This window comes from Falco peregrinus, chromosome 6 (assembly GCF_023634155.1).
Source record: "Falco peregrinus isolate bFalPer1 chromosome 6, bFalPer1.pri, whole genome shotgun sequence".
Classification (NCBI taxonomy): Eukaryota; Metazoa; Chordata; class Aves; order Falconiformes; family Falconidae; genus Falco; species Falco peregrinus.
The window spans coordinates 16014030-16039000 of NC_073726.1; the positions used below are offsets into that span (position 1 = coordinate 16014030).

The 24971-nt window shown below is 65.8% G+C and overlaps 3 protein-coding genes and 1 non-coding gene across 4 annotated transcripts; 2 read left to right on the top strand and 2 right to left on the bottom strand.

Annotated features, from left to right (window-relative positions):
* Positions 1-4730: 4730 nt before the first annotated feature.
* Positions 4731-16111, bottom strand: LOC101911768 (serine/threonine-protein kinase LMTK3-like). The gene is given in 16 exon segments (XM_055807667.1): positions 4731-4988; positions 5527-5626; positions 7354-7441; positions 7558-7916; positions 8463-10373; positions 10456-11309; positions 11426-12174; positions 12176-12290; positions 13062-13211; positions 13838-13959; positions 14573-14657; positions 14999-15147; positions 15514-15601; positions 15703-15821; positions 15909-15985; positions 16096-16111. Coding segments are annotated over 16 exon segments (5112 nt in total). The 3' UTR covers positions 4731-4858.
* A 794-nt stretch (positions 16112-16905) lies between these two features.
* On the bottom strand, positions 16906-19175 carry LOC129784776 (serine/threonine-protein kinase LMTK3-like). Its single transcript, XM_055808714.1, has 3 exons — positions 19041-19175; positions 17356-17489; positions 16906-17252 (listed from the first exon to the last, which is right to left on the bottom strand). The coding sequence occupies exons 1-3, from the start codon at positions 19141-19143 to the stop codon at positions 17103-17105; spliced, it is 387 nt and encodes a 128-aa protein (XP_055664689.1). The 5' UTR covers positions 19144-19175; the 3' UTR covers positions 16906-17102.
* Positions 19176-21692: 2517 nt separating this feature from the next.
* RPS9 (ribosomal protein S9) lies at positions 21693-24876 on the top strand. Its single transcript, XM_055808723.1, is given in 5 exon segments — positions 21693-21797; positions 21873-22001; positions 22894-23081; positions 23899-24107; positions 24813-24876. Coding segments are annotated over 4 exon segments (591 nt in total). The 5' UTR covers positions 21693-21701; the 3' UTR covers positions 24077-24107; positions 24813-24876.
* Positions 24650-24743, top strand: LOC114013077 (small nucleolar RNA SNORD88). Its single transcript, XR_003555922.1, has one exon. It is a non-coding gene; the product is annotated as a small nucleolar RNA SNORD88 (small nucleolar RNA).
* Positions 24877-24971: the final 95 nt, after the last annotated feature.

The window sequence follows — 24971 nt, forward strand, 5'->3', positions numbered from 1 at the left end:
TGGGGGGGCTCTCAGGGACAGGGGTCAAAGGGCAGGGTGGTGACACCGCCGTGCAGCTCGAGGCCACCTTCAGCCCAGGCCAGCAGGTCGCCGGCCGCCCGGGCACTGCAGCCGGCCACCGCGGCCACCTCTGCCGCGTCCAGCACCCGGCTCCACAGCTGGAACTCGGAGATCTCCCCCACGAAGGCCTGTGTGGCATCGAACCGGCCACCCAGCGCGTCCTGCAGGACACGTGGCGCCATGGGGACACAGGGATGTGCTGCCCGCGTGGCACTGGGACAGGACACCATGGCACCCACACAGCATGGGGACGTGGCGCAGGGACAGGGGGATATGGCACCCATGTGGCACAGGGACATGGGGATGGGGACGTGGCAGCCGTGTGGCATGGGGACACGGGGATGGGGACATGACACCCGTGTGGCATGGGGGCATGGGGATGTGGCACTCATGTGGCACAGGGACATGGGGACATGGCACCCATGTGGCACGGGGAGGTGGGGATGGGGATATGGCACTGGTGTGGCACTGGGATGTGGGGATGTGGAACTGCTGCCGCACAGGGACATGGGGACGGGGAGGTGGGGACAGGGACATGGCACAGGGACAGACAGTGGGATGTGTCCCCATGACCCTGTGGTGTCCTGTGACCTCGAGGTGTCCCCGTGCCCCCCCCATGTCCCTGCACGCCCCCCCCCTCCGTGCCCCCCCCATCCCCACCGCTGTACCTGCTCCTGGCCGAGGACGAGGACACCGTGGGGGCGCAGGGGGTGGCCGGCCGCCAGCCCCCCGCCCCGGCCCCGGGGGACCCCGTCCTGGAAGCTGCGCCAGGTGCCCCCCGCTGCCGCCCAGGTCACACAGACGTGCTGCCACCGGCCCGGGGACGGGGACAGCGCCAGTGGCACTGCCTGGGGGGGCTGTCAGGGCTGGCCCCACAGAGCCCCCAGCCCCACAGCTCCCCCCCACCCCTCCATAGACCCCTGCACCCCAATACTTCCCTATAGCCTGCCCATCCCCCACTCCCCCATCCCCCCCCTTCCCCCACCCCCCAACCCCCTGGTACTCACAGCCCCCCATAGCCCCCATCAGCCCCACCTCCCTCCCCCCATAACCTTCCATAGCTCCCCTCAGTTCCCCCGTAGCCCCCCCACTTCCCAGTCCCCCCATATCCACCTGTAGCCCCTCCTCCTCCCAGCCCCCAATATCCCCCCCTTCTCCCAGTCCCTCATAGCCCCCCAATAGCGCCCACTCCTCCCAGCCCCCCATATCCCTCTCAATAGCCCCCCCTCCCAGCCCCTCATAGCCCCCCCAATAGCCCCCCCAGTAGCCCCCCACCCCTCCCAGCCCCCCATAGCCCCCCCCAATAGCCCCCCCCCCACTCCCAGCCCCTCATAGCCCCCCAGCAGCCCCACCCCCCAGCCCCCTGTAGCCCCCCCACCTGGTCATCCACCAGCAGCTCCATGGGGCGCCCCCCCCCACGCCAGCAGCACCAGCTCATTGGGCTGCCCGGGGGCAGCGTAGGAAAAGGGGGTGCCCAGGGCCGGGGCCCCCCCGGGGCGCAGCCAGAGGCAGGCGGAGAGCGCTCGCAGCGCCCGCCGCACTGTGCCCCGCGCCCGGGCGAACATGTAGTTGGTGCGGAGGGGGAAGGCCACGCGGAAGCCCCCCCGGTGGACCCCGGCACCTGGGGAACCCCCTGGCCATCAGCATGGGGTGCTCGTAGTGGGGTGGGGGCCACCGTGGGGGTCCCCAGTCACTCTGTCCCCTGGGGGTTCCGTCCTTTGGGGATGCCCTGGGCAGGGGGATCCCACCCTTGGGGGTCCCCAAGAGTCCCCCACCCCATGGGTCCTACCCCTGAAGGTCCCCAACCTTTTTCCCCAAGTGTTCCCACCCCTGGGGGTCCCCAGCCCCGGAGGGTCCCCAACCCCTGTCCCCAAGTGTCTCCAACCCTGGGGGTCCCCAGCTCTCCGTACCCAGCCCCAGGGGGTCCCCAACCTCTGTCCCCAAATGTCCCCATCCCTGGGGGTCCCACTCCTGAGGGTCCCCAACCCTCTGTCCCCAGCCCCTGGGGGTCCCCAACCTCTGTCCTCAAGTGTCCCCAATCCCGGGGGTCCCACTCCTGGGCGTCCACAGCCCACTGTCCGCAGCCCCGGGGGGTCCCCAACCTCTGTCCCCAAGTGTCTCCAACCCTGGGGGTCCCCAACCCTCTGTCCCCAGCCCTGGGGGGTCCCCAACCCCTGTCCCCAAGTGTCCCCAACCCTGGGGGTCCCCAACCTTTGTCCCTACCCCGGGGGTCCCCGTACCTCCTGCTGTTCCCTCACCCTTGTGCTTGTCCTGGGGGTCCTTGACATCCTGGTGGTCCCTGAGGTCCCCGTGGTCCTCGTGGTCCTCCTCTTCCTCATGGGCCTCATGGTCACCATGGTGATGGCTGTGGGCCCAGTGATGCTCCAGGTGGTTGCCATGGGGATGGCCATGCTTGCTGTGGTCACCGTGGTGGTTGCCGTGGTTCCCATAGTGGTTGCCATGAAGATGGCTGTGGTGGTTGCCATGGTGATCCTCGAAATGGTTGCCAGGGAGGTTGCTGTGTTTGCTGTGGTCGCTGTGGTGGTTGCCATGGTTCCCGTAGTGGTTGCTATGGAGGATGCCGTGGTGGTTGCTGTGGTCGCTGAGCTTGCTGTGGTTGCCGTGTTGATCGTGGGGATCACTGGGTTTGCCGTGGTCGCCATGGTGGTTGCTATGGTGGTCGCTATGGAGGATGCTGTGGGGCTTGGCGTGGGCACTGAGCTTGCTGTGGTCCCCGTGGTGACTGTGGTGGTTGCCATGCAGACCCTCATGGTGGTTGCTATGGAGGATGCCATGCAGGTTGCCATGGTCACCAGCCTTGCTGTGGTCACTGGGCTTGCTGTGGTCGCCATGGTGACCGTGGTGGTTGCCATGGTCACTGGGCTTGCTGTGGTCGCCATGGTGATCGTGGTGGTTGCTGTGGTCACCGGGCTTGCTGTGGCCACCATGGTGACCGTGGTGGTTGCCATGGGGGTTCTCATGGTGGTTGCCATGCTTCTCGTGGTCACCGTGATGGCCGTGGTGGCTGCCATGGTTGCCATGATGATTGCCGTGGTGGTCGCCATGGTCACCATGGTGGTTGCTGTGGTCGCCATGGTGGTTGCCGTGGTGGTCGCCATGGTCACCATGGTGGTTGCCGTGCTGGTCGCCGTGCTGGTTGCCATGCTTCAAATGGTGGTCGCTGTGGTGGCCGTGGTCGCCAAAGTGGTTGCCATGGTGGCTGTGGTGGTTGCCATGGGGATGGCTGCCGTTGCCATGGTGATGGAGCTGCAGCTCCAGGAGTCCAATCTTCTTCTGCAGCGCCTCCCGCAGCCCCGAGACATTCCGGCTCTGCTGGGGGGGGCGTCACCCCACGGCGCCCAAACCTGCCCCCCACCTCACCCCGCAGCCCCCCACCTCACCCCACAGATCTCTCATCTTAACCCACAGCCCCCCCAACTGCCCCTTCATCTTCCCCCATAGCCTCATCCTGCCCCCCAGCCCCCCCCAGTTGCCCTCCAACCCCCCTTCCTGACCCCCAAGTGCCCCCATCCCCTCCCCCCACTTGCCCTTTGTGCCCCCCCCTCCCTCCCCGGGTATATTTAGCCCAAGGGCGGCCCAGGAGCTGCCCATTAATCCCTTGCCCAGAATTAATCAGCGCCGGGCTAATGAGGGCAACGAGGTGGGGGGGTGGGGTGGGGAGGGGGTTGGGGGGAGGGGAAGGGAAGACCCAGGCATCCGGGCACCCCCACTCCCCCACCGCCTCCCTGCTGCAAGGCCACCAGATGGTCCCCAAAGAGGATCAGGGGGTAAGCTGGGGGTGGGGTGGGGGGGGAGGGTGTGCGCCCCGATGCGCCCCAGCACACACACCCCCCCCGCACCCCCTCCGCCTCTGGTGGGACCCGGGCGTTTGGCCAGGGAGGTGTTGCACGAGGGAGCGGTGCACGAGGGAGCGGTGCACGAGGGTGCTGCAGCCCTAGGAGCTGTGCACGAGGATGGTGCATCGCAGGGAGCAATGCACAAGGCCAGTGCAATGCACAGAGCGATGCACAAGGCTGCTGCAGCATGAGGAGCAGTGCACGAGGGTGCTGCACCCCAGGGAGCAGTGAACGAGGATGGTGCAAGTTGTGTACCAGGACGATGCATCCCAGGGTGCCACACATGGGTGTGACACAGCACAAGGCACAAGGATGATGCGCTAAAGGGACCAACGCATAGGTGCTCTGTGGCACGAGGAGCCATGCACGAGGACAGTGCACCACGGTGAGCACTGCACGAGGACGGCGCAGCACGGGGAGCAATGCACGAAGACGGTGTAACACAAGGAGCGATACACGGGGGCAGTGCATCCCAGGGAGCGATGCAGAAGCGTGCCCCAACCAAGGTGTGTTGCACACGAGCATGCAAGCCCCTCCCCCCTTGCCGCCTCACCTGCAGCTGCTGCAGCCGCTGCCGCAAGCCCTGCAGCACCTGCTGCGCCCCTTCCCCCTGCCCCCGCCAGGCCTCCTCGTGCGACGCCACCTCCTCGTGCGACGCCACCTCCTCATGTGAGGCCTGCTGGTGAGCCCGGGCCTGGCACCGGGCCAGCTTGGCTGCCAGCTCCCGCGCTGCCTCCCGCTGCTCCAATGCCGCCTCCCGCTGCTGCACCAGCGCCTCGCGAAGCCGCAGGATGGTGCGCCGTGCCCCTGCCAGCCCCTCGTAGGGGCCCTCGTGCAAACCGTCGTGCGACGCCTCGTGCGAGTCCTCATGTGAGGGGCCGGCGGAGCAGCCCGGCTCCATTTCAGGGGGGAGCGGGGTGCAGATGAAGCGGGGGAGGGGCTCAGGCCCCACCCCCCCCAGCAGCACCCCAAGGGTCACCAGGATGAGCGCGTGGGGTGGCATGGTGGGGGCACACGTGTGTGCAAGGCAAGGGTGTGGGGCGGGGTGCGCGTGCAGCTCCAGGAAGGCCTCTGCAACGCAAGAAAGGATCCCTGTGCACACACGTGTGCAACACGAGTGCTCTGCCCCCCATGTGCATGTGATGCAACAGCTCTCCCCTTGCACACGTGTGTGATATGAGCTGCAGGCCTTTGCACATGAGCGTGCAATGCAGGGAGCAGCCCTGTGCACACACGTGCAATATGTGCAACAGCCGCTCGCACATGTGTGTGCAAGACATGCAGCTCCCTTGTGCGCACAGACTCCTCCCGCCCTTTGCACGTGCACATGTGACATGTGTCATCCCCCCCCTTGCACACTCAGGTGCAGCACAAGCACCTCCAGCCCTTGCACGTGTATGTGCCATGCACGCACACACTTGCACACATGTGACCCCCCCTCCCCTTGCACCTCCTTGGTGCAACAGAAGCGATGCCCTTGCACGTGTGTGTGCAAGACCCCCTCGCCCCCCCCCCCCCCGGCTTCCCCTCACACATGTGTGTGCGACACGGGGCCCTCCTGCCCCCCACCCCACATGTGTGTACCCCCCCCAGCCCCCCTTCCTCATACCTGTGCACACGCGTGTGCGACGCCCCACAGCTGCTTGCACGTTTGTTCCCGCGGCCACCCAGGCCGGGCCAGTGGTGCTTAATGGTCTTACTGGGCTTTACTGGGAGGGCGGGGGGGGGGGAGGGGGGGATCAGAGCGGCTCAGGCAGGGGGAGGGGGGGATTTGGGGGGGGATGGGTGGCACAACTGCCCCTCCCCACCCCCACACTATGGCTATGGGGCAGCTCTGCCCCATAACTGCCCCCCCCTCAAGTTCCCTCAGCTGCCCCCCAACCTGCCCCATGGCCCCCCACCTGCCCCCCAGTCCAAATCAGCTGAGGATTCGCTGGTTCCCAGTAAAGCCCAGTTGCCCCTATTAGTCCAAACCAGCTGGAGGGGGGGGGGGGCAGTCCCCAGCACCCAGTACAAACCAGTCCCCCCAGTACAAACCAGTGCACACCATATTATTCAAAGTAAAAGCCAGACCCGGAGTTTTTTTTTTTTAATGCCCCTCCCCCCCCCTTGACCCTCCCCCACCCCCCCCTCCCCCATTCTGGGGGGGGGTTTGTTCTTCCTCGGGACCCCCAAGTTTGGCACTGGGGGGGCTACATGGGGGCAGGGCCCCCCCTTGCTGGGTCTGGGGTAGGGGGGAGGGGAGCGGCCCCCATTTTGGCACCGGCTGGGGGGGGCCATTCGCCCTCCCCCCCAAAGTCACTGTAGAAAAGGAGTGTTCGGGGGTAGGATCAGGCCCCTCCCCCCACCGCCATGGAGGGGGCTGGGGGGGAGGGGCAGCAGGGGAGCCCCCCCCCCCCCAAGTGGCTGCGATGGCTGGGGGAGGGGCTCCAGTACCCCCCCCCCCCCGGGTCAGTTCTCGATGGGGGCTGGAAAAGGTGGGGGGGGTGTCAGGTACCCCCAGCTCCAACCCCCTCCTGAGCACCCCCAACCCCCAAGCTCTGCCTCTTTGACACCCCAGGACCCCCCAACCCCCCCCCCCATCCACCCCATAGCACCCCTCAGACCCCCCATCTGCCCCTGTGACACCCCCCGCAGCCCCCCTGGATCTGCCCCATGGGACAGCCAACCCCCTTTACCTGCCCCATAGCCCCCCCCCCATCTGCTCCTTTGCTCCCTCAGCATCCCCACCCACCCTCACCTGCCCCATAACCCCCCACCCCCCCCATCTGCCCCTCCGCACCCTTCAGCCCCCCCAAAATGTGCCACATGACCCCCACCCCCCAGATCTGCCCCCTGGGACCACCCAACCCCCCTTATCTGCCCCTTTGCACCCCCCAGCCCCCCAGCTCTGCCCCCCACTCACGGGCCGTGGGGCGCTCGGGCTCAGGGGGGGCCCGGGGGGGCTCCAGGGCAGGGGAGACGGTGAAGCGGGTGCCACGTCGGGGGTCCCCACCCAGGGGGGGTCCGGGGGGGTCCCGCTCCTCCTCCCACTCAAAGACCCCTCCTGTGGGGTGCCGGGGGTCAGGATCCCCCCCCCCAATGCCCAGGACACCCCTGTCATGGGGAAGAGACACACGCCCCCCAGGACCCCCTTCTGTTGGGCAGGGACCCCCCCCCTGCCCCAAAGGCTCCCGTGATGTGGGGCAGAGATCCCCCTGCCGCGGCTCCAGAGCCTCCCCTTGACCCAGGACCCCCTCGCTATGGGGCAGTGGCCCCCACCCGGGGCAGGGTCTCCCCCCAAGACCCCCGACCCCCCGCTACAGGGCAGGGACACTCCCCACCCCCAGTGCTCAGGGCCCACCTATACGGGGCTGAGCCCCTCCGTGGGCCCAGTTCCCCCCGCCGTGGGGCAGGACACTCCCCCCCGGGTTCTCTCCGCGGCGGCAGTACCCACCGACTCCGTCAGGCGGCGCGAAAGCGTCGGGCTCCGCCCCCTCCCTCTCGGCGGCGCTCTGGCAGCTCAACTCGTTGGTAGGCGTCTCCTACGCGAGGTGGGGGGCGGAGCCTGTCATCGCCCCTCCCCTCCGCCCCACCCTCCCCGCCCCTGTGGGCGGGGCTTCCCGCGCCCCGCCAGCATATCAGCGCCGTCCCCGCCCACCTGGTCAAAGAGGTAGATGGTGACGTCATCGAAGAAGGACACCATCTTGCGCTTCCGCGCCAGCGCCGCTTCCGCTTCAGCCGCGGCCCTCGGCGACTTGAGGAGGCCCCGGAGGCCGCGCCCGTCCCAGCGGGTCACCACCACCGGCACCGCCGGCTCCGCGGCGCCGCCCCCGCCCGCCGCCTCGGCTCCCTCGGCCTCGGCCTCTTCTTCCTCTTCCTCGTCCTCCTCCTCCTCCTCCTCCTCCTCCGGCGGCCCCCGCGCCTCCGCCGCCTCCCAGCGCGGGGCTCGCGGGCCGCGCCGGGGGAAGGGCCTCAGGGCCAGGGGCGGCAGCGGGAGAGAGAGGCGGGAGGCCTTCGCTGGGGTGGGGCAGAGGCCGTGGGGAAGGGGAGAGGGCAGCGGGGCGGGGTTGGGGGGTGGGGAGGGTGTGTGGGGCAGGTTAGGGGACAGTGGGGCAAGGTTGGGGGCGATAGAGGGCGTGGGAGGGGAGGTTGGGGGCGGAGAGGGGCCGTGGGGCAGGTCAGGGGTTAGTGGGAGGTCGGGGGTGGGGTTATAGGGCAGGTTGAGGGGTAGTGGAGCAAGGTTGGGGGGGTTAGCGGGGGGCGTGGGGCAGGTTTAGGCGGTTTGGGGGTGCAGGAGGGCAGGTTGAGGGGCAGAGCAGGGCAATGGGGCAGGTTAGGGGGCAGTGCCATGATGTTGGGGGGTAGAGAAGGGCCGTGGGGCAGGTTAGAGGGCAGTGGGGATGGTTGGAGGGTTAGAGGGGGCAGAGAAAAGGGACAAAAAGTCAAAAGGGGGGGACAAGGAGGTGCCCCCTTCCCACAATGCACCACCCCAGAAGACCCCCCACCTCCTGCCCCCAAAAGCCCCTTGTTGCCCCCCTCTTCCCAGCCTCATTCCTCACCCACCTCGGATGTCGGCGCTGCTGGGGGTGGGCGTGGGGACGGGGACGTCGGTGGCGCCGCCGCCGTGGCCGTTGTCCCCCACCCGCCCTCTGCTGCCCCCCCCCTGCGCCAGGGCCTCGGGGTGCTCGTCCTGTCCCCGGGGTGCCAGCAGATTTCGGGTGACGTCCTCGCGTAGGGTGACCTGCAGTTGCTCCTGGCACACCTGCACCACGAACCCCCCTTCGGCAGTGGCCCCGGGGACGTCCCCGTCCCTGTCCCCCTGCCCGCGATGGGACACCTGTGTCCCCGGGGTCACCGCCACCTTGGTGGTGCCACTGCCACCGGCCCCTGCTGCGGGTGATGGGGATGTCTCTGTCTCGTAGCCGCTGTCCCCTGGGCGCTGTCCCGGCGAGGGTGGCGACACCCTTGGGGCTGGGGACACCTTGGGAGGTTCTTTTGGGGATGGCCCCCCTGGAAGTTTCGCTGGGGACCCTCTTGGGGATCTCCTCTGGGGACCCTGTGGAGAGATCTCTTGGCATTTCTTTGGGGATGCCTTTGGGGTCATCATCTCTTGACACCTCCTTGGGGACGCCTTTGGGGACATCTCTTGGAGTCTCCTTGGGGAACCCCTTGAGGACATCTCTTGGCGTCTCCTTGGGGACATCTCTTGGCATCTCTTCGGGGCTGCCTTTGGGGTCATCTCTTGGCATCTCTTTGGGGACATCTCTTGGAGTCTCCTTGGGGAACCCCTTGAGGCTCTCTCTTGACATCTCCTTGGGGATGCCTTCGGAGACCTGGGTGGACCCTTCCCCGGGGACCCCTTTGGGGACCGGGCTGGGGACCCTGTTGGGGACTTTGAGCACCTCCTTGGGGACCCCTTGGGCACCTTCTCCAAGGACGCCTTTGGGGACATCTCTGGGCATCTCCTCAGAGACCCTTTTGGGGACCTCTTGGGACACTTCTCTGGGGACCTCCTGGGACATCTTTTTGTGTCCCCTTCTGGGCACTGCCCTGAGGATGTCATCGGGCAGTTCGGGGGGGGCATCCCTGGGGATGTCTCTTGGCACCTCTCTGGGGACCCTGACAGGGACGTCTCTTGACATCTCTTTGGGGGCTTCTCTTGGCACCTCTCTGGAGACCCTGCTGTGGACCCCTTTGGGGACATCTCTGGGGACATCCCTTGGCACATCTCTGGGGATCCCTTTGGGGACATCTCTGGGGACATCCCTTGGCACCTCTCTGGGGATCCCTTTGGGGACATCTCTGGAGACCCCTTTGGGGATGTCCCTTGGCACCTCCCTGTGCCCCCCCTTGGGCCGCCACCTTGGGTGTCCCCGCCTGGCCAGGGGATGACCGTGGGGGGGTCCCCGAGAACCCCGGGTACCAGGGCCACCTTCTCCTCGGGCCCCTCGGCCAGTGCGGCCAGCGGTGGCACAGCCACGGCCACGAGGATGCCGGTGCCTGGGAAGGGAGACCCTGGTGGGGGTCCCCAAGGACCCCCCCGGGGAAAATCCTCCCTCAGGGATGTCCCTGGTGCCCCAGGCGTCATCCCTTGTATCCACAGGGATGTCCCTGGTGCACCGGGTGCTGTCACATCTGTCCAATGTGACCACGGGGAGGTCCCTTGTGCCCCTGGCACTGTCATGTCTGTCCAAGGGGGTGTCCCTTGTGATGAAGGCAGCATCTCTTGTGACAAAGGGGATGTCCCTTGTGCCCCAGGTGCCATCTCTGGTGGGGTAGGTGACATCTCTTGGGTCCATGGGGACACCTCTGGTGTCACTGGGGATGTCCCGTGTCCCCCAGGCACTGTCTCTCGTGCCAAAGGTGACATTTCGTATGCCCAAGGGGATGACCCTTGTTCCCTGGGTAACATCTCTTGTGTAGGTGCCATCTCTTGTGCCCATGGGGATGTCTCTGCTGCCAAAGGGGACATCCCTTGTGCCGAAGGTGCCATCTCTTGACCCCATGAGGCCATCTCTGCTGCCAAAGGGGATGTCCCTTGTGTGCTGGGCACTGCCTCTCCTCTCAAAGACGTTTCTTGTCCCCACGGGGACGTCTCCAGTGCCAAAGGGGACCTCTCTGATGCCGAAGGTGCCACCTCTCCCATCAGCGGTGGCCTTTCTTGTCCCCATGGGGGCATCTCTGGTGCCAGAGGGGACGTCCCTTGTGTCCCAGGCACTGTTTCTGGTGTCAAAGGTGACATTCCTTGTCCCCACGGGACCATCTGGGGTGCTGAAGGGGATTGTGTCCCAGGTGCCACCTCTCTGGTCAATGGTGGCCTCTCTTGGCCCCACGGGGCCATCTCCAGTGCTAAAGGGGACGTCCCTTGCATCAACGGTGGCCTCTCTTGTGTCAACGATGACATGTCTTGTCCCCATGAGGCCACCTCCGATGCCAAAGGGGATGTCCCTTGTGCCCCAGGTGCCACCTGTCTGGTCAGCGGTGGTCTCTCTTGGCCCCATGGAGCCATCTCCAGTGCCAAAGGGGACGTCCCTTGTGCCAACAGTGGCCTCTCTTGAGTCAACAAAGACCTCTGTTGTCCCCATGGGGCCACATCCAATTCCAAAGGGGGTGTCCCTTGTGTCCCAGGTGCCACCTCTCTTGTCAATGGTGGCCTCTCTTGCATCAACAAAGACCTTTGTTGTCCCCACAAGGCCATCTCCAATGCCAAAGGGGATGTCCCTTGCATCAATGGTGGCCTCTCTTGTCCCTGAGGGGCCACCTGTAGTTCCAAAGGGGATGTCCCTTGTGAACCAGGTGCCACCTCTCTTGTCAGTGGTGGCCTCTCTTGCATCAACAAAGACCTTTCTTGGCCCCACGGGGCCATCTCCAATGCCAAAGGGGATGTCCCTTGTGCCAGCGGTGGCCCCTCTTGCATTGACGAAGACCGCTTTTGTCCCCATGGGGCCACCTTCAGTTCCAAAGGGGACATCCCTTGCGCCCCAGGTGCCACCTCTTTGGTCATCGCCGTCCCCTCTTGTCCCCACAGTGCCCCCTCGTCTTGCCCCACTGCTGCCCCCTGCCCCTCTGCCCCCCAAAGCCCGGGGTGACCAGCGGTCTCGGTGGCTTCAGTGGCCTCAGTGGCCGCGGGACACTCCACCAGGGACCCCCTCTCCGCCCGCAGGGATGAGTCGTCCCCGGCGCTGTCACAGCGGGGGCGCAGGGGGGCCCCCCGCTCCCGCCACCCGCGCACCACATCGGCACGGGCCAGGGCGCAGGTACAGGGGGGTGGGGGGGTGTCCCCATCCTCTCCCTCCTCGTCGCCCCGGCAGAGGGGACAAGCCAAGGGGCGCCGGGGGCTGCTCCCCCCACTTCCAGCCGTGCTCCCTGCCGAGCTGCGCTCCCCCCACCCTTCCCCAGCTCCCCCCATCAGTGCTGTCTCCTGCACCCCGCGAAAGGGGTTGAGCCCCCCCCGACGGCTAGGGACAGCGGGGGGGGCCATGGCCTCACCGGTGTCCCCCCCACCTTCGTGTTCCTCCAGGCGGATGTAGTACTCGCTGGTCCCCGAGGGGCTGCGGGCACCCAACACCGGCAGCACCCCGGGGGTCCCCAAGGTACTGGGGCGGTTTTGAGGTGGGGGTCCCCCACCAGAGCGGCCCCCCCGGGCGCGTTCCCAAAGACACTCGAAAGCCAGACGTCCCCGGCTGCTCTGGGTGACGGTGAGGACGTCCTCGGGATCGGGGCCAGGGAAGGTGTCGAGGAGGGGGAAGGCGGAGGGAGGGCGAGGGGGGGGGGGCTGGCGCCGGGGACCCCCCCTGGGGACCCCGCAGGAGGGTGCTCAGCCGGCGGTGCAGCTCTTCCAGCGATGGGCGCTGGGGGGGTGGGCGCCAGCAGGACTGCAGCACCCCGAACCTGCGGGTGGCACCCACCCCCCACGGTGGGTGTTGGCGGGCAGGGGGCACTCACGGGGACACCCCCCAGGGATGGGGAGACAGGGACACCCCGGGGATGGCGGGTGTGTGTGTGTGTGTTTGTGACAGGGGCACCCCAGGGATGGAGATGGGGGGTGTGGGGTGGGGGGGTGTGACGGGGACACCCTGGGGACAGAGATGGTGGTGGTGGGGAGGTGATGGGGACACCCCGGGGACGGGGATGGCAGGGGCAGGAGGTGACAGGGACACCCCAGGGATGGAGATGGCGGGGGTGTGTGTGACAGGGACACCCCAGGGACAGGGATGTGGGGGTGGGGGGAGGTGACGGGGACACGACAGGGATGGAAATGGGAGGGGGGTGTGAGGTGATGGGGACACCCCAGGGGCAGGGATGTGTGTGTGTAAGGAACACCCCAGGGAAGGGGATGGCATGGTGGGAGGGGACAGGGAAAGTGACAGGGACACCCTGGGGATGGGGACACCCAAGGGATGGGGATGGCATAGGGGGATAGGACAGGACAGTGACAGGGACACACACCCCAAGGACGGGGACAACCCAGGGACGGGGGTGGCATGGGGTGGGGGATGACAACGGAACAGTGACAGGGACACCCAAGGGATGGGCACCTACCCCCCTGGGGGGACAGGGACAGATGGGAGGACACAGCCGGTGGGTGGATGTATTGGGGGGTCCCTGTCCCCCCCCATGTCTCCCTGTCCCCCCCATGTCCCCCTGTCCCCTCCCACTCACCAGCTGTCAGCGTGGGGCAGGCGGAGCCGGGGGCGGCCAAGAGCCAGGGGACGTCGGCGCATCAGGCGGCCGAGGAGCTCCTGGTCCGAGAGGTGCTGGTAGGGCTGGACCCCCAGCTCAAACAGCTCCCACAGCGTCACCCCCAGCGACCTGATGGGGACACCGTGACACCCTCCTTGTCACCACAGACGCCACCACCCAAGGACTGTCATGCTGGATACAGTGGCATTGTGACACCATGATGCCAGGTGTGGTGGCGTCACGACACAGTGAGGCTTGTCACCCTAACGCTAGTGACTGTCATGTGGGGTGACAACACCATGATGCTTGTCACTGTCACACCAGGGGCCATCGTGCCGGGTCTTGTGGCATCACAACACCGTGACACTTGTCACCGCCACACCAGGGACCACCGTGGCATCACAACGCCATGACGCCGTTGGGCTGAATGCTGTCACGTCTGGCATCACAACAATGTCCTGCCTGGGCACCATGCAGTCGTTGCCGGTACAACAGGACGTGGTGACATCAGGACAGTGTCACACTGTCACAGGTGGGTGCTGCAGCACCCCAGCGCTGTCACACCCCAACACTGTAACACCATGACACCCCAAAATGTGACATCAGGACCCAGTCACACCCGGGCACTGCAACCCCATGCCCCCACTGGGACAACCTGGCACCAGGGTGGGTGACGCTGCCACACCACACCACTGGGATGGGGGTGTCCCCAATGTCCTTGATGTCCCCTGGTGTCCCCCGTGTCCCCAACTCACCAGACGTTGCTCTCTTTGCTCTGCTCTGCCACCGCAAGGGTCCCCTGGGTCTCTGCCAGCAGCTCGGGGGCCACCCAGCGCAGGGGGACCCACAGCCGCTCAGGGGTCACGTAGTAGTCCTCCTGGGGGGAGGGTGTCACCCATTGTCCCCAACCCTGGCCCCAGACTGGCCCTACCCATCCCAGCAGGTCCCAGTTCTGTCCCCAGCTGGTCCTGAGGCTCCTGGCCCCGTGCTGGTGGGTCCCTGTCCCCACCGTGTTCCCAGCATGTTCCCAGGCCCCTGGGTCTGTCCTGGTGGGTCCCCGGCTTTGTCACCCCATCCTGGCTGGTCCCTCTGTCCCCATCCCCATGTCCTGCCATCCCTGTCCCCATCCTCACATCCCTCTGCCCTGGCTGGTCCCCATCCTGGTCATCCCTCTGTCCCTTGTCCCCATCCCTGTCCCCATCCCGGTCATCCCTGTGTCTCCATCCCAGCTGGCCCCTGTTCCTGTGTGTCCCCCTCTTGGATTGTCTCCATCGTGGTCGTCCCCTTCCTGGTCATCCCCATGTCCTCCCATCCCTGTCCCCATCCCAGCTGGTGCCCATCCCTGCATCCCTCTGCCCTGGCTGGTCCCCATCCTGGTCACCCCTATGTCCTCATCCCTGTGTCTCCCCATCCCTGCCCCCACCCCAGTCACCCCTGTGTCCCCCCCACCCCTGTCCCCTCCCGGCCGTGTCCCCATGGGTGCCACCCACCCGGTAGTTGCTGTGGGCCAGCCCGTAGTCCCCCAGCCGCACCGTCAGCTCCGAGGTCAGCAGGCAGTTGCGGAGGGCCAGGTCGCTGCGGGACCCACTCAGCCCCCAGGCCCGGGGGCCACCCAGGCGTTTGGGGGGACCCCCACCCCAAGGGGGACTCGGGCATTCAGGGAGACCCCACCCCAAGGGGAACCCAGGCATGTTTGTGGGGGACCCCATCCCAGGGGACACTCAGGCATCTGAGGGGCACCCAGGTGTCTGGGGGGACCTGGGCGTTTGGGGGGACCCCCACCCCAAGGGGGACCTGGGTGTTTGGGGGGACACCCACCCCGGGGGGGACCCGGGTGTTGGGGGGGGACCCAGGCATTTTGGGGTCACCCAGGTGTCTGGGGGAGACCCCCACCCCAAGGGGGACCCCGGGAGTACCTGTGGACGTAGCCGTGGCGGTGAAGGTGCCGCAGCCCCAGGGTCACCTCGAGCGCCAACCGCTGCAGCGTGGCCACGTCGCGGGGGGGCAGCTCTGGCGTCCCCCCCCCAGCCCCCCGCTGCGCCCGCAGGTACCGCTTCAGGTCCCCCTGCCAGAGGTTGATGGGGTCACGGGCAGGGACGGACAGACACACGATCACACACGACCAGGGTGGTCATGGGACACGGGGTGGTGCGGGGGGCAGGGGGGGGCAGGGGGCAGAGCCCCTGTGAACCCCTTGCGCACCCCCCGCCGTGCAAGTGCTCATGCCCAGCGCTCCTGTGCATCCCCCCCTTGTGCAAACCCCATGTGCAAAAAGCTGTGCAGCCCCTCCCTGTGCAACCCCCCTGTGCAACCCTCCCCATGCAGACCCCCTTGTGCCAACTCCCCCGTGCAACCCCCACCCCGTACACCCCCCCCCCGTGCAACACCTCCCCCCGTGCAACACCCCCACCCCCACCACGTGAGCGCTTACCAGCTGGCAGTACTCCATGACCAGTAGCAGTGGCCCGCTCTCCCCACACAGCCCCAGGCACTGCAGCAGGTTGGGGTGCTGGAGGCTCCTGCAAAGCATTGGGGGGCGTGTATGCGCTCCCATCCCCCCCCGCTCCAGCCCCCCCAAACCCCTCAGACGCCGGGGTTACCCCTCCCCCCTCCCCAGTACCGGTAGGGTTGAGCTTCATCCAAGAAGCGTCGCTGCTCAGGGGCTCCGGCACCAGCTCGAAGCTCCTTCACCACCACCTGTGCTGGGCTGGCATCCCCCAACAGCTCCCCCAGGATCACCTGAGGGGGGGGCAAGAAGTTTTGGGGTTCAGGGGAGTGACTCCCCTGTTAAATCCCCCCTCCGCCCTGCCGAGACCCCTCCCTCACCTTCCCGAACCAGCCAGTGCCAATCTCCTGGAGGTAGCTCAGATGCTGCCGGCTCAAGCTTGGGGGCTTCGATGGGTCTAGAATTAGGGGTGCAAGGGTTTTTTTTGGGGGGGTGGGGTGCAGTGGGGCTCCCACAGGGACCTTATCGGTGCCCTGGAGCCATCAGCCCCTCCCCCCCCCCCCCCACTTGGGGCAGAACCCATTAAGGGGTCCCAATAATACCCCAAGATGGGGCAAGGTATACTGGGGGGGGCTCAGCCCCCCCTGATGAGCAGTTTTGGGGGGGGACATCCACCCCCTGTCTCAGCTGCTGGCATCTCAGCGCCACTGCATGTCACCACTTTGATCAGCAACTGGTGACATTTCTGGGGCATCGACACCTGCCCCAGTTTAATTACCCCAGGGTGGGGCCCCCCTAAATTCTGGGTGCCCTCACAATACTGGGTGCTCCCTGCCCCAAATGCTGGTACCCCAGATACTTCAAAAAGAATCCAAGGGTAACAAGGAGCTTGTGAGGGGGTCACTCGGTACTGGGGGGGACACCTAGAGCATCCACAGGATCCCCCCAATCTGTTGGGTGACCTAGAACCTCCTTTGAGCCACCTTGAAGTGCCTGCTGGGTGATCTAGAACACCCGTAGGGCCCCCCCAGTGCCTGTGGGGTGCCTCTGAGCACCTAGAGGGCCCCCCTAAACCACTGGGTGACCCAGAGGATCCCCCCAAGCCCTTGGGTGACCTAGAACCCTCTTTCATTCTCCCCAAACCACATGCTGGGTGACCTAGAACACCCATAGCCCAGCCCCAGTGCCTGTGGGGTGCCTCTGAGCCCATAGAGGGCCCCCATGAACCACTGGGTGACCAAGCCATTGGGTGACCCACAGAATCCCCCCAAGCCCTTGGGTGATCTAGAACCCCCTTTCAACCTCCCAAAACCACCCGCTGGGTGACCTAGAACACCCATAGCCCCCCCCCGCCCAGTGCCTCTGGGGTGTCTCTGAGCACCCATGAGGTCCCCTAAACCATTGGGTCACCCAGAGGATCCCCCCAAGCCATTGGGTGACCTAGAACCCACTTTCACCCCCCCCCCCAGACCACACACTGAGTGACCTAGAACCCCTCTTTGACCCCCCCAAGAGCCCAAGAGCCAATCCATGGAGTCCCTCTCCCCATCACCTCCCCCATGCCCCAGCCCCCCTTACCGGTGGGGGGGGGGTGGGGGGGTGGGCCCCCCTACCTCCCCCAAGGGTAGGACGTAGACATCGGGCAGGGATGGGGAGGATGAGGTCTCCTCCGCTGGCGGTGTGAACTCCCCGGAGTCCTCCTCCCCCTCGGGGTTCTCGAACTCCTGTGTCCCCCCGGGTGGGTGGGTGCAAGGGGGCGTCAAAGTGCATCAAGGGGTGGCCCTCCCCCACCCCCCAGCATGCTGGAGGGGGGACAGCACCCCTCACCTTGAAGCCCACGTCGCCCCGTTTGCAGCACAGGCAGGTGAGGAGGAGGAGGACGAAGGCCACCAGCCCAGAGCAGGAGATGAGCACCACGGCGTAAGGGGGGGGCAGCAGCCCCCGCCCGGGGGGCAGGCTCCCTGGGGGGGTGGAGGGAGGAGAAGCCATTTTGGGGGGTCCCCAAGGTAGTGGGGTGCACCCCGGGGCTGGGGGGAGGAAGACTGGGGGGGTGGTGCCCGGGGGTGATGGGGGGCACGGGGGGGGGGGCATGGGATGTATCTGGGGGGGGCCCCATGGGGCTGTGGGTGGTGGTTGGAGGGTGCACCAGGCAGGAGGGTCCCACAGGGGTGATATGGGGTCCCGGTGGTGGGGCACCCCTGGCTGGGGGGGGGGGGCGGGGCAGCTGAAGGGGGACCCATGGGGGTGGGGGGGGCAGTTGGGTGTAATTTTGGGGGTCCCGTGGGGCTGGGGGGTCCTGCCTGGGGAGAGTCCCATGGGGGGTGTCTCAGAGAGGGGGATGTCCCCAGGGGTGGGGGGGTCGCATCAGCCATTTCCATCTAGCTGAGCCCGTGGGGACAGGTGTTTAGCCGCCCCCCCCCCCACCCCCCCCCCCCACCCCCCCGCCCCTCAGGGGCCCAGTTCTGCCCCGGGGACACGATGGAGGGGTATGGATGCCCGGGTTCCCTCCCCCCTCTCCTTTCCCAGCCGGGTAATGGAGGAGGGAGGGTGATGGGGGGGAGGGACAACAAGGGGGCTGGGGACAACGGGGGACAGGGGACGGGGACAATGGGGGGACAGGGACAATGGGGGGGTAGGGGATGGGGACACAACAGGGGACAGAGGTATGGGGGGCACGGGAGGGGTATACAGGGGATGGGGACAACGGGAGGCTGGGGACAATGGGGGGATGAAGGGATGGGGCGGGGGGGGGGGGGCGGGGAAGCCGAGGGGCTGGGGACAACAGAGTGCTGGGGATGGGGGGCCACAAGAGATGGGGACAAGGCGGGGGGACAAGGGGCGATGATGGGGACAACAGAAGGCTGGGGACAAGGCGGGGGGGACCGGAGGGAAGGGGTTGAGGGCTGGGGACCAGGGAGGGGGGGTGGGGGGCAGGACAGAGAGACAGAGGGATAGACCGAGGGATAGACGGATGTGGGGATGGAGGGATGCGGGGAGCGATGGACAGAGGGGCACAGGCAAGGGATGCAAGATGGGGACAGATGGACACAGGGATGGACACACGCACGGATGAGATGGATGAATGATGTGGGGACAGATGGACATGGGGCTGGATGGACATGGGACTGGCTGGCTGGACAGATGGATGTGGGGCTGGCTGGACGGGTGGATGGACAGGCAGACGTGGAGATGGATGATGTGGGGCTGGCTGGCTGGATAAATGTACAGGCAGACGTGGAGATGTATGATGTGGGGCTGGATGGACAGACGGACAGACAGCCATGGGGCTGGATGGACAGATGGATGGCCATAGGGCTGGCTGGCTGGACAGACGGAGGGACATGGGGATGGTCAGTGTGGGGCTGGATGGACAGACAGCCATGGGGATGGACAGACAGATGGACAGATGGCTGGCCATGGGGATGGATGGATGGATGGGCGGATGGATGGATGGCCAGGCACCCATGGGGCTGGCTGGATGGCGGGGGGGCAATTGGGGGGGCAGGACTCACCGCGGGCCGGGGGGGCCCCCAGGACACCGTGGGGCCCGAGCGAGGCCATGGCAGCGGCGGCAGCGGCCGGCAGCAGGAGCGGGGGGGGCCCTGGCCACCGCATCCCGGCCCCCACTAGGGCCCTAACGGGGTGTGGGCGGGGGGGGGGGGCAGCTGAGGGGAGGGCGGCCCGGCCCGGGGGAGGGCAGCCCGTGCCATCCTGGGTTTGGGGGGGGAGGATGGCTAGAAGGGGGGGGGGGGCAATAAGGGGGTCGGGGGATAGAGGGGGGGGCTGTAGAGGGGGTCGGGGGACAATGGCGAGGCTAGAGGAGGGGGTGGGGGGGGCAGAAGGGAGGATGGGAGACAATGGGGGGCAGTAAATGGGGTGGGGGGGACAGCAGGGGGTGGGGGGGGAGCAGAAGGGGTCGGAGAGGCAGTAAATGGGCTGGGAGGATAGCAGGGGGGCGGGGGGGGCAATTGGAGGGTGCCGAGGGGGGCAGCAGCGGGCCCGGGGGGGGGTCAGGGCGGCGGAGGCGGCCGAGGAGCCGCCGGCGCGGCCGTGCGGGAGCGCTGCTGCCCCCCCCCCCGCCCCCCCCGGCCCCGCCCCGCCGGCCGCCGCCTCCCATTGGTCGCCGGGGCTGTCTGTCAGGGCAGGGGCCGCCCTCCCGGCGCGGGGCGGGGCGCGGGATGCAGGGGGTTGCCATGGCGACGGGGCTGGGTACCACGGGGGGTGGGGCGGGGGGGCGAGGGGGGAGACGGGGGACGGGGCGACAGAGGGGGGACGCGGGGGGGGGGGAGCGAGGAGGTGGCCAGAGCGGGGGACGTGGGGGGACACGGGTGACACTGGAGGGGACACGGAGGTGGCTGTGGGGGGGGACAGAGAGGGGACGTGGGGACACACGGGTGACACTGGAGGGGACACGGGAGTGGCTGTGGGGGGGACATGAGGGCACACAGAGGGGGGACATGGGGGGAAAAACAAATGGTCAAGGAGGGGACAAAGGTGGACACGGGGGTGGGGCATAGAGGGACGCTGGGGACAGCGTTGGCCATGGCCATGGAAGGGACATGAGTGTCACGGGGGGGGGGGTGGGGGGGGTGGAGGGGGGGGAATGACATCAGGTGACACTGGAGAGGACAAGGAGAGGGATATGGAAGGAGACATATATGAGGAGGACATATTGAGGGGACATGGCGGGGACAGAGAGGAGACATGGCGGGGACGTGCAGGTGGCCATGGAAGGGACAAGTGGGGGACACAGGGGACACTGGAGGGGACATGCAGGTGGCCAGGGTGGGGACCACAGGGGCCACCATGTCCTTGAACTGGTCTACCAGCGGTGGGTCCCCCCATGGCCACCAGCTGGTGGCCTCGATGGTGTAATTTCCCAACTGCCCTGTCCCTTGTCACCAGTGGACAAGCCCAGTCCCACCTGTGTGACGTCCCTGAGGTCCCACCAGAGACCTTGCTGGTGCCACCTCCCCCCCCAACATCCCCGCTGTCCCCTCCCCTTGGTGGTCCCTGGCTGGGGTCTCAGCAGTAGCTCCAGCTCACTCATACTGGGAGATGGGGGGTGGACCAGGTCCTCCCAGTGTCCCACCAGTGCTGACTGGAGAAAGGCCACCTTGACCACTCATACTGGGTGACACAGCCCAGGACACCAGTGCCACGTTGGTGGCTCACAGTCAGCCTGGTGTCCGCCAGGCCCCTGGGTGCTGCTGCCTACTGGCAGCGCCCAGCACCCCGACCGGCGGACCCCGCGCTTCCCCCTCCCTCCCGGAACAATGGCGCCGCCCAGACGGGGCTGTTCCTCGTCTCGGTGCACTCCAGGCGCGCTCAGCCATTGGCCGGCGGTACGCAAGCAACGTGCCTTCTCATTGGCTGACCTCGTGTGAGAGGCGGGGACATCCGCGTGGCCTATATAAAGCGGCGCTGGCGGCGGTATCTCCCCCTTTCCGCCACTGCGGCCGCCGCGGAGGTGAGGCTGGATCTGGCAGCGCGGGACCCGAACCGGGGCTCGGCTTGGGGGTCAGGGGAACGGCGAGCTCAGGCCTGGCCTGCGGCCTTGTGCCGGGGGTCTCCGCCCGCTCTGCGCATGAGCCGGCCCCAGGCAGGGCCCCGGGCCTGTGCGGCCCCCGCGCATGCGCAGAGTAGGGAGACACGTGTTGGGGGGGGATCCCAGCCTAAGACATCACTCGTCGGGGTATTCTGAGGGTCTCCTGCAGCCCCAGGGGGGTTCTGGGGCATCTCCCTTCACGGCATTAACTGTAGCCGGGGCAGTGGGCTCATTTTGGGGTGCCCGGGACCCCCGGGGGCTCTGGAGCCGCCCCACCCCACCGCAGTGCTAGAAGGAACCAATGAGGAGGTGGTCAGACCCTCCCGCCTGTTGAGGGAGTTGGGGTCCCACCACCACCTAGGGCTTTAGAGCCCCCCGAAGCAGCCCCATCCCCAGTTAAAGGCTCAGCACAACCCCTAGATAATATGGGGGGCACATACACATGCTGAGTCACGGGTGCAACTTCCAGCGCAAAAGGGGGGGCCCTTAACTTTAGGGGGGCCCCAATTCTTTCTTAGGCTAGCTGTCGCACGTGTGGGGACTCCCCCTTTTATTTTAGGGAGGGGGTTTCAGCAGGCCTGACCCCCCCACAATATGCTCCTTCCACTGCCCACAGACCGCTGCCATGCCAGTTGCCCGCAGCTGGGTGTGCCGAAAAACCTATGTCACCCCTCGACGTCCCTTTGAGAAATCCCGCCTCGACAGGAGCTGAAGCTCATTGGTGAGTTGGGGGGGGCTGCTGAAGAATTGGAGGGGGTGCTTTGGGGGTCCCCCTGACCCCCCTGTTCCCTTCCAGGGAGAATATGGCCTGCGCAACAAGCGGGAGGTCTGGCGGGTCAAGTTCACCCTGGCCAAGATCCGTAAGGCAGCGCGGGAGCTGCTGACCCTTGACGAGAAGGACCCGCGGCGCCTCTTTGAGGGTGAGGTTTTATTTCAGGGGTCACCCTTTTTCCTCCCTGGCACCCCCCTTTGGTGCCAGCTTTTTTCCCCACTCTTTGTCCTTACTCTTCCTTTTTTCACCCCTTTTTCATTCTTTACTCTTTTTTTTCAGTTTCCCCCCTCTTTCTCCCTGTTTTGATCACCCCATTTTTAACTACTTCCCCACAATTTTTCCCCCCATTTCCTCCCCCTTGTCTTTTCTCTTATCCCCCTCTTTTTTTTTTTTCCTGCCCTGGTCCCCTCTCTTTTCTTTTTGTCTTTCCTTTTTTCTGGTCCTCTCCCTTTTACGCCCCTCACCGCCCACTCACTTTGCCTCACTGTGCCCCCCCTTTTTTTTTGTCCCATTTGGTCATCTTGTCCCTCGCTTTCTCCAGCTTTGCTCCATCTCACCCCCTTCTTTCTCCAATTCTTCTCACCTTGACCCTGTTCCTTCATATTTTCACCCCCTTTTTTCTTGTTTCTGTCCCTTTTTGCCCCCTCCTTCCCCTGTTCCAGCTCCCGCTTTCCTTCTGTTCTTCTCTCCCGGGCCCCCTTTGATCCATCTCATTCCCCTTTTTTCCTCCATTTCCTCCCATACTGTCACCCCTTCCCTGCCCGTTTGCCTCTTGTTGCTGTCTTTTGCTCCTGTTTCAGGCCTGTTTGTCCCCATTCCAGCCCATTTGGGCCCCTCTTCCCCTCATTTTGCCTGTTTTGGTCAATTTGCCCCTCTTCTGCCTCCATTCCCTCCCCCCCCCCCCCCCCCCCCCCCCCCCCCCGTTTCAGCCTGATTGCCCCCCTTTTCCCTGTGTTTCAGTCTGTTTTGACCCCATTTACCCCATTTCATCCCCTTTGTGCCACATTTTCCATGTTTCACCGTGTTCCCTCTGTCCCCTCCTCAGGGAATGCGCTGCTGCCGGCGGCTGGTGCGCATCGGGGTGCTGGATGAGGGGAAGATGAAGCTGGATTACATCCTGGGGCTGAAGATTGAGGATTTCCTTGAGCGGCGTCTCCAGACTCAGGTCTTCAAGCTGGGCCTGGCCAAGTCCATCCACCATGCTCGTGTCCTCATCCGTCAGCGCCACATTCGGTGGGTCCCTACGCCCCTCACCCCTCAGGGCCGCCCCAAACCCTGAGGGGCCCTTCCACAGCATGAGCAAACCCTCTCTGCACTGTGAGGGTCAGCCCCCAGCGAGGTCGGCAAGGTTCACTGCGGCTCTGCCGTACACCTTGTGAAGGGGACGGGGTCCAAGCACAGGTAACCCCCCTGCCCTTCAAATCTGGGGGGGGGCTGCATGCTGCTGAGCACCCCCCTAAATTTTGTGGGGGGCACACTTCAGTCTACACCCCCATACTGTGCTTCATCTCCTCCCTCTTCATCTGTCCTCCCAATTCTCACTGAAGACACACTGCAAAGAGGCTGGGGTCTACATCTGGGTGACCCCCCCCAAATTTTAGGGGGCCCACACACTGGCAGACACCACCCCTAAATTTTGGGGAGGCACATGTCAATCTGCACACCCATACTGTCCTCCTTACCCCCCAGCTCTCACTGCACACACCCTGCAAAGGGGCTGGTGTCTGTGCTCAGCTGCACAGCCTCAGCACCCTGCTGCTGGGAGCCCCTGCCCTAGGTAACACTGTTCCATAATAGGGAAGGGGCAACACTTTGCAAGAGTGTACCCCCAAAAACAACGGTCCTGCAGTTAAGGGGTACCCCAAGATTTAAGGGATGCACCCCAAATTTTATGGGGACCCAACATTAACAGAAAGTACCGTTTCAGAGCCAGATCCCCATTCCCCAGGGCAGGATCTCCCTGCAGTGGGGTTGGGGTGCCTGGAGGGAGTTGCTGGTATAGTTTTTTGGAGTGCTGACCCCCCCCCCCCGATTTTGGGGTTCCCCCCAGGGTGCGGAAGCAGGTGGTGAACATCCCCTCTTTCATCGTGCGGCTGGACTCGCAGAAGCACATCGACTTCTCACTGCGCTCTCCCTATGGGGGGGGTCGCCCTGGCAGGGTCAAGAGGAAGAACGCCAAGAAGGGGCAGGGGGGTGCAGGGGGGGGCGAGGACGAGGAGGAGGACTGAGCCCCCTGAAAACTGGGGGGACGACCCTGGGGTGAGAGCATGACGTGTGCTGTGGGGAAGGGGTTTGTGGGGGGACAGAGGGGTGGGGAGGGGAGTGGGGTTGGAGGTGGTTGGGGGGGGGGCAGGAATTGGGGCGTGGGTGTTGGGTTTGGGGTTGCAAGGGTTTTGGGGTGCTGGGGCTATTCAATGGGGAGTGGGTTTTGGGGTGCTGGAGTTAATCAGTAGAGAAAAGGTTTTGGGGGTGCTGGGAGTCTTAGGGGTGGGGGAGGGGTTTGCGGGTTTTGGGGTGCTGGAAGTACTTGGAGCAGGTTTTGGGGGTGCTGGGTCTTAGGATGGTGTCAGGTTTTGAGTGCACTGGATGTTCTGGGATGCTGGAGGAATTTGGGGAGTGGGTTTTGGGGATGGGAGATCTTGGGGTGGGTTTCAGGGACTTTGGGGTGGGATTTTTGGGGTGCTGGGGGTTTTGGGGGGTTGGGTTTTGGGGTGCTGGGTTTCTTGAGAGGTTAGGAATAGGGGTAGAAAGTGGGGCTGGAAGTTTGGGGGGGCTTTTTGGGGGTGGTGGTGCATTTTGGGGGCCCCCCATGATGGCAGCACTGGGCGCTGAAACCCCTGACGATGTCTGTGCACCCTCCAGGGACCTTGACACCCTGGGGGGTCTGAGGGGGCCCCTGGGGGTGCTGGTTGTGTGTGCTGGTTTTTGGGGTCCCCACCACTAACCCCCCTGCTTTTTTTCCAGGTCCCAGCTCCCAGAATTCGGGGTCCCCCTGTGGGGGTTAATGCCAATAAATGGAGTTGCCTCACTGGCGTCTCTTTTGTGTTTGGGGGGGGCACACAGCAGCCTCCTGTGTTCCTTGGAGGCTTTTTTGGGGGGGAGGGGAGTCCCCAACCTTGGGGC